A 13,200-nucleotide genomic window follows, 5' to 3' on the forward strand; every position below is an offset into this window, starting at 1 on the left:
CATATCTGCATTCCCAGTCATGTGAAATCCGTTTAGGGCCTAATGATTTTATTTCAATTGACTGATTTCCTTATATGAACTGTAACTCAGTAAAGTCTTTGAAATTGTTGCATGTTGCGTTTATATATTTTTTCAGTATACTGTATATGAATTTGACTGCGCATTTATCTGTCTCCCTCTGTGTGTGTGTTAGTCTCCAGGGTATAAGAACCACAACTCCCATGAACCAGTGCTTCAGTCACATGATGGCTTTACTGATATATACTGTAGAGACAGACTGAGACAGTTGATGTAACATGACAATTCTGGTCATCATATTGTACATCACGCTACACAGAAATACAGTAGAAGAACACACAATCCAAACAACAAAAATATTTGCTGAAGCAATTTCTCGTGACCATCATTCCAAATCCTGTGTTGTGGACATTGGAACTACGTGAGAAGCATGAAGTTCATGGCTAGCACTGAAGTAGGTAACATCTTATCACAGGGGTGTTTTTTGTAAAAACTAAATAAGAATGGTCAAAGGGGAGGACAGAAGTAGGCCTACATACAGTGTGCAGGAGTCCCTTGAACCATTTTAGAACAAAATAAGAACATCAACAAAAACACAGTAACACAAAAGATTCAAGTCAATGGCCTTACAAGAGGAGTGTGGCCTATATCTCAGACACATGGCCTGTTGTGTTGTGTTTCACCTACACTTGCTTGAGGCAAGTCTAGGATGTTCCAATGTCATCAGTGTACGTGTGTGTGTGTGTCTGTGTGTGTTTGTGCGAGCGTGTTTCAGAGTGTTCTTAAATGTTTGGCCTCAGTGACTAGAGAGTGTTGCAATAGAGTGTTGCTGGGTTACTGTTGATCACTCCTTTGATTGGCCCACTGATACTTCCTGCTCTGTATCACAGGGTTGAGATGATGGACTCCCCTGTTTCAAACTCTCCCCTTCGCTCTCCAAATTACCCCCCTTTCCTTCCATATCATCCCTGTCTCTCCCGGCCCCTCCCATGTTTCCCTCCATCCAATCCCTTTCTCTCTCCACTCCTTCGCTGTTCCCAGTCGCCTCCTCCTCTCCACCACTGGCAGGGATCTCAGTCGTGATGTCATTGTCGTAGTCTGTTATCAGGAATGTGGGCTGTATGTGAGAATAGAGTCTCACCAGCTCTTCATCCTCATCATCATCACTGGTCCTGATGGCCTCTTCATCCCCCAGGAAGCAGTCATCATCACCGATGGAGGCTGTCTCAGGGCTGTGTGTGGAGGGTCTGCGCTCCTCAGGGTAACCTGGTTGTCCTACCTGCTCTGGGCAGGTGATGGTCAGTGCAGGGGTATGTGTTTGCCCTGGGGTGGGTTTAGGTGGGGGTGTCCCTACCCTGTCCTGCTCTGGACAGGGTGGAGTAAGTAAAAGTGTGTGATTATACCCTGTACACTCAGGATTGTGTATCGGGTCTGGAGTAGGTGAGAAAGGGAGAGGTGTGGTAGGTGAGGTAGGAGGGGGTGTGGGGTGAGGGGGTGAGTTGATCGGAGTGGGAGGAGGTAAATGTGTGTGTACCTGCTGTTGGTTAGGTGAGGTAGGTGTCTCTCCTCTCTGAGTGGGTGCACCTATTGCATCTGCAACAGGGGAGGGGTGTGTAGCTAAAGGTGAGTCTGTCTGATCCATGGTAGGTTTAGGTGATGGGTGTGGGGGGGTACTAGAGCTGGAGTTGCACAGGAGTTGAGGGGATGTCTTGAGTAGTTCAGGTGTGATGGTTGTAGCAGGTGTATGGGTGGAGTTGTGTGACGCAGAGCCATGATTGGGGTTTGTATGAGTGGAGCTGGCTAGTATAGGCTGGATGTAGGTTGTTGAAGGTGGAGCTATGGGTAAAGCGTTGAATGGAGAAGGGTCCGAGTCTGCAGGTGTGTAGATGCTCTGACCTCCCAGTAGCTTGGAGGTGGAGGTGGAGGTGCTTAGACCCTCCTTTTTGAACTTCACCTCGTCAAGGACTGGCATGGGGCTACTGTGACTCACCTGGGGAGAAAAGACACAAATCGACATGGCTGACTGACTGTCTCACTGATACACTATGTGATGTTAGCTCACTTGCTCCTTCATCTATTAACTCGCACACACACACACACACACACACACACACACACACACACACACACACACACACACACACACACACACACACACACACACACACACACACACACACACACACACACACACACACACACACACACACACACACACACACACACACACACACGAGTAGAGAGGAGATTAGAGACTCACCAGTTGGAACCATTGTAATCTCTAGACCAGCAGGGAAGATAAAACAGAGAGACACACAGGTCAGTGCACAGGACCAGAATGTCTAAATGTTAGAGGTTAAAAGTTAAAAGGGTAGGGGTCAGGGTGAAGTGTCAGTATATCTCACCACATTGGGGTGTTTTCCCTGTGCTATACAGCCCCTGTCCTCTGGGTCCTTCAGTCCTCTGTATGTCCGGAGGACATGCTGCAGGGCATACAGAGCGCAGCCTAACAGAGTCAGCCCCAGGATGACCACACCCATAGCCTTGCCTACTGCACAGCTACCATGGAGACGCCCGTCCCCCAATGGGCCCTGAGGGACTGCACACACATATAGTACCTGTCAAAAGTTTGGACACACCTACTCATTCAAGAGTTTTTCTTAATTTTTTACTATTTTCTATGTTGTAGAATAATAGTGAAGACATCAACACTATGAAATAACACATATGGAATGATGTAGTAACCAAAAAAGTGTTAAACAAATCCAAATTATTTTATACTTGAGATTCTTCAAAGTAGCCACCCTTTGCCTTGATGACAGCTTTGCACACTCCTGGCATTCTCTCAACCAGCTTCATGAGCTAGTCACCTGGAATGCATTTCAATTAACAGATGTGCCTTGTTAAAAGTTCATTTGTGGAACTTCTTTCCTTCTTAATGCATTTGAGCCAATCAGTTGTGTTGTGACAAGGTAGGGTTGGTATACAGAAGATAGCCCTATTTGGTAAAAGACCAAGTCCATATTATGGCAAGAACAGCTCAAATAAGCAAAGACAAACAACAGTCCATCATTACTTTAAGACATAAAGGTCAGTCAATACGGAAAAATTCAAGAACTTTTAAAGTTTATTCAAGTGCAGTCGCAAAACCCATCAAGCGCTATGATGAAACTGGCTCTCATGAAGATCGCCACAGGAAAGGAAGACCCAGAGTTACCTCTGCTGCAGAGGATAAGTTCATTAGAGTTACCATCCTCAGAAATTGCTGCCCAAATAAATGCTTCACGGAGTTCAAGTAACACACACATCTCAACATCAACTTTTCAGAGGAGACAGGTGAGAATCAGGCCTTCATGGTTGAATTGCTGCAAAGAAACCACTTCTAATGGACACCAATAATAAGAAGAGACATGCTTGGGCCAAGAAACACGAGCAATGGACATTAGACCGGTGGAAATCTGTCCTTTGGTCTGATGAGTCCAAATTTGAGATTTTTGGTTCCAACTCCCGTGTCTTTGCGAGACGCAGAGTAGGTGAACGGATGATCTCTGCATGTGTGGTTCCCACCGTGAAGCATGGAGGCGGAGGTGTGATGGTGTGGGGGTGCTTTGCTGGTGACACTGTCTGTGATTTATTTAGAATTCAAGGCACACTTAACCAGCACGGCTACCACAGCATTCTGCAGCGAGACATCCCATCTGGATTTCACTTAGTGAGACTATCATTTGTTTTTCAACAGAACATCGACCCAACACACCCCAAGGCTGTGTAAGGGCTATTTGACCAAGAAGGAGAGTGATGGAGTGCTGCATCAGATGACCTGGCCTCCACAATCACCCGACCTCAACCCAATTGAGATGGTTTGGGATGAGTTGGACTACAGAGTGAAGGAAAAGCAGCCAACAAGTGCTCAACATATGTGGGAACTCCTTCAAGACTGTTGGAAAAGGTAAAGGTAAAGCTGGTTGAGAGAATGCCAAGAGTGTGCAAAGCTGTCATCAAGGCAAAGGGTGGCTACTTTGAAGAATCTTAAATATAAAATATATTTTGATTTGTTGAACACTTTTTTGGTTACTACATGATTCCAAATGTGTTATTTCATAGTTTTAATGTCTTCACTATTATTCTACAATGTAGATAATAGTAAAAATTAAGAAAAACCCTTGAATGAGTAGGTGTGTCCAGACTTTTGACTGGTACTGTATGCACACTTACACGGATGATGATGAACTGTAGAGCAAGTACGACCACACAAATTGTAATTGTGTGTGTGTGTGTGTGTGTGTGTGTGTATGTGTGTGCGGCTGTGTTACCTATTTGTCCTTCATACAGCACCTCCACCTTTATGAGAGCCGTGGCCATGTCACCTGACTCCAGATCCACAGCCACTACCTGCATGATATCATCATCATCATCATCATCATCATCATCATTATCCTCATCATCACCACCAATGTAGCTTGTCCATCATTACGTTGTTCTCTCGTATACTGTTCTGTCCAATCAAAGCTCACCTTCAGACTGTGTTTCTGTGATGGCCGTAGCTGATTGGTCCTGGCGATCAGAAGCCCCTCCTGTGTGATGTGGTAAAACTCTGTGTGATTGGATGAGGACCTCAGGGAGTAGTGCATTTTGGGATTAATCCCCTACCAATTGAGAGAAGAGAGAGTTGAAGTTACAGAATATTACACTATGCATAGTCCAGCTGTGTGTATGAACGTGTGTGTGTGTGTGTTTGTGTTTGTATGCATACATCAGAGAAGTCCCTGTCCTGTATCTGTAGCAGCAGCACGGTGTTTCCGTAAGTGTTGACCAGTGAGGCAGGGCTGTTGCCTTCAGTGACAAAAGCACGGTATTCGGCCCGACCAAACTGGGGAGGAAAGCGGTTGACAGCCACAACACGGACCACCACTGTGGCAATTGAGTACTTCCTAGGGTCATTCCTCTGGTACGCCTGAGGAGGGGGGGAGAGTTTTCAGTTATTTAGAGTCTCTGTAGTCGTGTGTGTGTTAGAGTCGTGTGTGTGTGTGTGTGTGTGTGTGTGTGTGTGTGTGTGTGTGTGTGTGTGTGTGTGTGTGTGTGTGTGTGTGTGTGTGTGTGTGTGTGTGTGTGTGTGTGTGTGTGTGTGTGTGTGTGTGTGTGTGTGTGTGTGTGTGTGTGTGTGTGTGTGTGTGTGTGTCTCTCACCATGACCCGTAGGCGTAGTGTTGGTGTCAGTAGTCTGTTCTCTACTTCTTTCATCAGACGCACCTCCCCTGTCAGCTCATCCATCACAAAACGCCCATTATCAGCCCCTGACAACATATATTGTAAACAGTGTTGGGGAGTAGTGAACTATATGTAGTTCAACTAGTAATATAGCTACATTTTGCAGTAGCTTGGTGGTAGTTGAACTAAATTCAAATCTAGGTAGTGTTTTCAGTATTTAATTACTTTTTTGCCAAGTAGCAGTGTAGCTAACTACTGGAACTACACACATATTTTTTTTTGCAAATATTTAATTACATTTGGGTGAAGTTGGCAATCATTTCCTTTCTTGGCATCAGACCTGCCTAATTCTCACTTACAACATCGTTTTTGTATTTAATAGGCTAAATTGCACATTCTGCTAACATATGACCCCAAAGTGATCTGTTCTTGCAATTTGTAGTCTGTGACATAATAGATTTACATATGATAATTTTTCATCAAGTAGTTTGGATGTAGTGAACTACTTTTTCAGATGAACTTTAGTTAAGTAAACTATATTTTTCTTAAGAGTAGGTTTATTTTAGCTTAACTGTTTCCAGTGTGAAGTAATTGGTAGCCTTGTAAACTATACTGTTTATCAACTCCCAATAATACGTTGCATTTCATTCTAAAGATAAACGATGGTGGTTTGTATGTGTGTGTATGTGTGTGTGTGTTGTACCTGACAGGATGCTATAGCTGAGAGGTGAGTTGAGGCCTCTGTCTCCATCCACAGCATTGATCGGCCCAGGAGAGAAGTCCAGAAGAACGTCCTATAACAGAGACAACATTAACACAATACATCAGTCCCTAACCCCTAACATCTACCACCAACACCTAACCTTGGGCACTAACCTGTTCGCCTTCTGTGATGTTAACCATGTAGACGGGGTTGGTGCAGACACGATTCGATTGGTCGTTAGAGGGGGGCGTGCACGGCAGGAATTGTGGGTACTGGTCATCTCCGTCCAAGATATTCACGGTCAGGATGGCACTGGTGTTGAACTTCTCCACAGTGTTCATCTCCTACACACACACACACACACACTCACACACACACACACACACACACACACACACACACACACACACACACACACACACACACACACACACACACACACACACACACACACACACACACACACACACACACACACACAGACCATATATCAGACTGAGATATTAGTTCCAGTCATGCAATCTGATTGGTTAAAGGTGTGCATTATTCACAAAATATATCAAGCAGATGGTAGGCACAGCCAAGTTCTTTCTGTAACTATAGGCTAGGTGCATTTAGGGTACCGAAGCATATATGGTGATCTTCAGTTGTGTTTTGGTCTCGTAGTCCAGAGGCTTGGCCAGTATCACCTCTCCACTATTAGGGAGATCCACTCTGAAGTAGGCAGCATCAGGCTGGAACAGAGACCACACACAAATACTGTACACACTCATTTCAATGCAGAAGTATTTTTTATTTATTTGATACAGTAAGGAGATCTGGTATTTATTTATGTATAAAACTTTATTGATACAGTACCGAGGTCTGGTCGATGGAGTACATTATGGTGTCGCCATCTGCATCTGTGGCCTGGACTGTAAACACCACTGTCTTCACCTCAGCCAGCTAGACATGGACATCATGCAATAATCGGCTTCAGTTTATGTCTATACTTGTGTGTGTGTGTGTGTGTGTGTGTGTGTGTGTGTGTGTGTGTGTGTGTGTGTGTGTGTGTGTGTGTGTGTGTGTGTGTGTGTGTGTGTGTGTGTGTGTGTGTGTGTGTGTGTGTGTGTGTGTGTGTGTGTGTGTGTGTGTGTGTGTGTGTGTGTGTGTGTGTGTGTGTGTGTGTGTGTGTGTGTGTGTGTGTGTGTGTGTACGTACTGTATATGTGTGCGTACGTGAGTATGTATGTAGTGTAGCCTACTTACCTCACTGATGCTGCGAGGCTGTATGGTGCTCTCCACAAACTCAGGAGTGTTATCATTCTCATTCAGAATCTCCACCATGATCCTGTACTCACTCTGAAACACACACACACACACACACTCAAACATTTAGAAGTTTTGGATCCATAGTAATATCACTTTGGTATAAAGGACAAATATATTTCCAGATATGTACAGTCTCTACCTGCACAGTGTCCTCCTCATAGCAGGTCAACGCTGCCATCAGGACTGGGCCCTGCACCTGAGACACACACACAGACACACACACAACATATATAATGCTTCATATCTGCCCTGCTGAGAGTTGTTCTTTGAGTCAACTAAACCAAGACAGAACCCTGTCATCATTGTTACAAAGTTGTGATAACGTTTTTACCTCCCGGTCCAGAACTCTATCCAATGGTGCATTGAGTCTGATGCTCCGCCTTTCTAGGAAGAACCAATCAGCGTCCTCCCCAGTTAGGCTCCAGACAACATCATTGGCTGTCAGCTCAGTGTTGAGCTCAGCGATGAGTTCTCCTATCATGCTGTTCTCTTTGACCGTGGAAAACACATCCTGGCCCTCCAGACATGGGTTCCCTGACAATCAGACAAGCTTGTGATTAGCAGAGTAGCCAATCAGACAAGTCTATGATTAGCAGAGTAGCCAATCAGACAAACAGTTTGATGTGATTGATTAGGATCCCCATGGCAACAGCTAGTCTTACATAACAAAAAAGAGATTACAGACAAATGTTTTTATAATTTCCATATATTTAAAAACATTAACATGTAGTGTGTGTGTGTGCATCTATCAGTTACACATACATGTCAGTACATACACACAACAAGTAGGTCACATGGGGGAGAGGCGTTGTGCCGTGAGGTGTTGCTTTATTTGTTTTTTGAATCCAGGTTTGCTGTTCACTTGCGCAATATAAGATGGAAGTGAGTTCCATGCGCTCATGGCTCTTTATAATACTGTACGTCTCCTTGAATTTGGTCTGGACCTGTGAACTGGGAAAATACCCCTGGTGGCATGTCTGATGTGGTAAGTATATGTGTCAGTGCTGTGTGTAAGTTGACTATGAAAACAATTTGGAATTTCCAACACATGAATGTTTCTTGTAAAAACCAGAAGTGATGCTGTCAGAATTTCCTCAACCCTTAGCCAAGAGAGACTGGCATGCATAGTATTCATATAGCCCTCTGATTACAATGAAGAGCAAGAAGTGCCGCTCTGGTCTGGGCCAGCTGCAGCTTAACTAGGTCTTTCTTTGCAGCACTTGACTACATGACTAGACAATAATCAAGATAAGATAAAACTAGAACCTACTGGACTTGCTTTGTGGAGCGTGATGTCAAAAAAGCAGAGCATCTCTTTATTACAGACAGATCTCTCCACATCTGTACAACCATTGAATCTATATGTGTTGTGCATGACAGTTTACAATCGAAGGTAACACCAAGTAATTTAGTCTCCTCAACTTATTCAACAGCCACACCATTCATTACCATATTCAGCTGAGGTCTAGAACATAGGGAATGAATTGTACCAAATACAATGCTCTTAGTTTTAGAGATGTTCAGAACCAGTTTATTACTGGCCATCCATTCCAAAACTGACCGCAGCACTTGGTTAAGTGTTTCAGTGACTTCATTAGCTGTGGTTACTGATGCGTATATGGTTGAATCATCAACATACATGGACACACACGTTTTGTTTAATGCCAGTGACAGGTCATTGGTAAAAATAGAAAAGAGTAGAGGGCCTAGAGAGCTGCCCTACAGTACACCACACTTTACATGTTTGACATTAGATAAGCTTCCATTAAAGAAAACCCTCTGAGTTCTAGTAGCTAGATAGCTCTGAATCCACAATATGGCAGTACACAATATTTCATTGAACCTTTATTTAACTAGGCAAGTCAGTTAAGAACAAATTATTATTTACAATGACATCCTACCAGGGAACAGTGGGTTAACTTGGGTAGGGGCAGCATTCGGAAGTTTGGATGAAAAGCATGCCCAAATTAAACTGCCAGCTACTCACCCCCAGAAGCTAAGATATGCATATTATTAGTCGATTTGGATAGAAAACACTCTGAAGTTTCTAAAACGGTTTGAATCATGTCTGTGAGTATAACAAAACTTATTTAGCAGGCGAAACCCCGAGGACAAACCATTCAGATTTTGTTTTTTTGAGGTCACTCTCTTTTCAATGAGATTTCATTGGGAAACCAGATTTCTAAGGGACCTTCTTGCAGTTCCTACCGCTTCCACTGGATGTCAACAGTCTTTGGAAATTGGTTGAGGTTATTCCTTTGTGTAATGAAGAAGTACGGCCATCTTGAAGGAGGGTCATTCGAAGTGTCCTGTTTGTTAGAAGCGCATGACCAGAAAGCTAGCTACAGTTGGTTTTAATCCTGTATTGAACACAGATCATCCCGTCTTCAATTTGATCGATTATTTACGTTAAAAAATACATAAAGTTGTATTACAAAAGTAGTTTGAAATTTTTTGGCACTTACAGGTAACAGGTAACCTAAGGTTACAGGTAACCTTTGAGATATTTTGTAGTCACGTTTCACAATTTGGAACCAGTGTTTTTCTGGATCAAACGCGCCAAATAAATGGACATTTTGGATATATATCGACGGAATTAATCGAACAAAAGGACCATTTGTGATGTTTATGGGACATATTGGAGTGCCAACAACAGAAGCTCGTCAAAGGTAAGGCATGAATTATATATTTATTTCTGCGTTTTGTGTCGCGCCTGCAGGGTTGAAATATGCTTCTCTGTCTTTGTTTACAATGGTGCTATCCTCAGATAATAGCATCGTTTGCTTTCGCCGAAAAGCCTATTTGAATTCTGACATGTTGGCTGGATTCACAACCAGTGTAGCTTTAATTTTGTATCATGTGTGATTTAATGAAAGTTAGATTTTTATAGTAATTTTTATAGTAGTAGCGTCCCGCCTAAACTCACATTTTTGGATATAAATATGAACTTTACCGAACAAAACATACAAAACATGCAAGTCCTATGAGTGTCACCTGATGAAGATCATCAAAGGTTAGTGATTAATTTTATCTCTATTTCTGCTTTTTGTTACTCCTCTCTTTGGCTGGAAAAATGGCTGTCTTTTTCTGTGACTTGGCTCTAACCTAACATAATCGTTTGGTGTGCTTTCGTCGTAAAACCTTCTTGAAATCGGACACGTTGGCTGGATTTACAACAAGTGTATCTTTAAAATGGTGTAAAATACTTGTATGTTTGAGGAATTTAAATTATGGGATTTCTGTTGTTTTGAATTTGGCGGCCTGCAGTTTCACTGGCTGTTGACGAGGTGGGACGCTACCGTCCCACATACCCTAGTAAGGTTTTAACTGCCTTGGTTACTGGCCCAAAGCTACTGGCCCAAAGGTTTTAACTGCCTTGGTTACTGGCCCAAAGCTCTAACCACTAGACTACCTGCCTAGTGGTAAGAGGTTGGAAAGCCAGAACACATACGTTTTCTCAACAACAGGTTATGGTCAATAATATCAAAGGCTGTACTGAAATCTAACAGTACAGCTCCCACAATCTTATTATTATCAATTTATTTCAACCAATCATCATTTGTGTCAGTGCAGTACATGTTGAGTGCTCTTCTCTGTAAGCATGCTGAAAGTCTGTTGTAATTTGTTTACATAGAAATAGCATTGTATTTGATCAAACACAAATTTTCCAATTTCAAAAGTTTGATGAGAGCTGGCAGCAAGCTGATAGGTCTGCTGTTAGAACCAGTAAAGGCCGCTTTACCACTCTTGAGTAGAGGAATGACTTTGGCTTCCCTCCAGGCCTGAGAACAAAGACTTTCCTCTAGGCTCAGATTAAAGATACAGTATGACAGATAAAAGTGTCTATAGAGTCAGCTACCATCCTCATTAGCTTTCCATCTAAGTTGTCAATGCAAGGAAGTTTGCCATTATTGATCGATATTGATTTTTTTCACCTCTCCCTCGATAACTTTACAAAATTCAAAACTTACAATGCTTTTCTTTTATTATTAGTTTTTTATGCATGAGTACAATGGCTCAGTGTTTGTTGTTGGCATTTCCTACATAAGTTTGGCAACTTTGCCAATGACGTAATCATTAAAATAATTGTCAACATCAAATGGTTTTGTGATGAATAAGCCATCTGATTTGATGAAAGATGGAGTTTAATTTGTCTTTCTGCCCATAATTTCATTTAAAGTATATCATTGATCTTGGCTTCATAATACAGTTTATTCTTCTTTTTGTTAAGTTTAGTCACATAATTTCTTAATTTGCAGTAAGTCAGCCAGTCAGATGTGCAGCCAGACTTATTAGCTTTTTGACTTGTTGAACATTTTAGGAATAAGCCACACAGGGAACACAATTTCTACTGACAACAAACACCTCGTATAGGTATTTATAGGTTATTTCACATCATAGATTTAAATCAATAAAAAGGGACATTCTGGCAAAGCAATAATGACACACAGATCTACAGCAATGGAGAAGCTTAGCGGAACGATGGGTGCATTTGCCATAAACATATGCCGGTACTTACAATTTTCTCCTCTTACAGTTTGGTCTAAACCAGGGTCACCACTTCCATCCTCCAAAGACACGCCATCTTCTACAATGGTAAAGAGATGCCCTGAACAAACCAAAACAGTCAACCTCTATACATAGCTTAATTGGAAACTCCGCCCTAAATTAATTACAATGTGGAACACTTGCTGCTGGCATGCCAGCCGACATCAACAAAATACTACAAATTACAAAAGTCGGAAGTTTACATACACCTTAGCCAAATACATTTAAATTCAGTTGTTCACATTTCCTGACATTTAATCCTAGTAAAAATTCCCTTTCTTAGGTCAGTTAGGATCACCAGTTTATTTTAAGAATGTGAAATGTCAGAATAATAGTAGAGAGAATGATTTATTTCAGCTTTTTTATTTCATCACATTCCCAGTGGGTCAGAAGTTTACATACACTCAATTAGTATTTGGTAGCATTGCCTTTAAATTGTTTAACTTGGGTCAAATGTTTCGGGTAGCCTTCCACAAGCTTCCCACAACACGTTGGGTGAATTTTGGCCCATTCCTCCTGACAGAGCTGGTGTAACTGAGTCAGGTTTGTAGGCCTCCTTGCTCGCACACGCTTTTTCAGTTCTGCCCACAAATTTTCTATAGAATTGAGGTCAGGGCTTTTTGATGCCACTCCAATAGTTTGACTTTGTTATCCTTAAGCCATTTTGACACAACTTTGGAAGAATGCTTGGGGTCATTGTCCATTTGGAAGACCCATTTGTGACCAAGCTTTAACTTCCTGACTGATGTCTTGAGATGTTGCTTCAATATATCCACATATTTTTTCTTCCTCATGATGCCATCTATTTTGTCAAGTGCACCAGTCCCCCCTGCAGCAAAGCACCCCCACAACATGATGCTGCCACCCCCGTGCTTCACAGATGGGATTGTGTTCTTCGGCTTGTAAGTCTCTCTTTTTTCCTCCAAACATAACGATGGTCATTATGGCCAAACAGTTCTATTTTTGTTTCATCAGACCAGAGGACATTTCTCCAAAAAGTACAATCTTTGTCCCCATGTGCAGTTGCAAACCTTAGTCTGGCTTTTTTATGGCGGTTTTGAAGCAGTGGCTTCTTCCATGCTGAGCGGCCTTTCAGGTTATGTCGATATAGGACTCGTTTTACTGTGGATATAGATACTTTTGTACCTGTTTCCTCCAGCATCTTCACAAGGTCCTTTGCTGTTGTTCTGGGATTGATTTGCACTTTTCACACCAAAGTACGTTCATCTCTAGGAGACAAAATGCGACTCCTTCCTGAGCGGTATGACGGCTGCGTGGTCCCATGGTGTTTATACTTGCATACTATTGTTCGTACAGATGAACGTGGTACCTTCAGGCATTTGGAAATTGCTCCCAAGGATGAACCAGACTTGTGGAGGTCTACCATTTGTTTTTCTGGGGTCCTGGCTGATTT

General features: G+C 42.5%; 1 protein-coding gene across 1 annotated transcript in view; it reads right to left on the reverse strand.

Annotated features, from left to right (window-relative positions):
* Nucleotides 1–233: 233 nt before the first annotated feature.
* Nucleotides 234–13,200, reverse strand: part of LOC139584624 (cadherin-related family member 5-like) — a 34,113-nt gene continuing 21,146 nt past the window's right edge. The window contains exons 2-15 of the mRNA XM_071416686.1: nucleotides 7,570–7,772; nucleotides 7,378–7,434; nucleotides 7,176–7,268; nucleotides 6,787–6,873; nucleotides 6,552–6,662; nucleotides 6,102–6,272; nucleotides 5,929–6,019; nucleotides 5,205–5,311; nucleotides 4,772–4,972; nucleotides 4,533–4,664; nucleotides 4,332–4,410; nucleotides 2,424–2,617; nucleotides 2,279–2,299; nucleotides 234–2,008 (exon numbers count right to left, since the gene is read on the reverse strand). Coding sequence (XP_071272787.1) covers nucleotides 863–2,008; nucleotides 2,279–2,299; nucleotides 2,424–2,617; nucleotides 4,332–4,410; nucleotides 4,533–4,664; nucleotides 4,772–4,972; nucleotides 5,205–5,311; nucleotides 5,929–6,019; nucleotides 6,102–6,272; nucleotides 6,552–6,662; nucleotides 6,787–6,873; nucleotides 7,176–7,268; nucleotides 7,378–7,434; nucleotides 7,570–7,772 — 2,693 coding nt within the window. The 3' untranslated portion in view covers nucleotides 234–862. The remainder of the gene's footprint in view (nucleotides 2,009–2,278; nucleotides 2,300–2,423; nucleotides 2,618–4,331; nucleotides 4,411–4,532; nucleotides 4,665–4,771; nucleotides 4,973–5,204; nucleotides 5,312–5,928; nucleotides 6,020–6,101; nucleotides 6,273–6,551; nucleotides 6,663–6,786; nucleotides 6,874–7,175; nucleotides 7,269–7,377; nucleotides 7,435–7,569; nucleotides 7,773–13,200) is intronic.

The sequence above is a fragment of the Salvelinus alpinus genome, chromosome 9 (assembly GCF_045679555.1).
Source record: "Salvelinus alpinus chromosome 9, SLU_Salpinus.1, whole genome shotgun sequence".
Taxonomy (NCBI): Eukaryota; Metazoa; Chordata; class Actinopteri; order Salmoniformes; family Salmonidae; genus Salvelinus; species Salvelinus alpinus.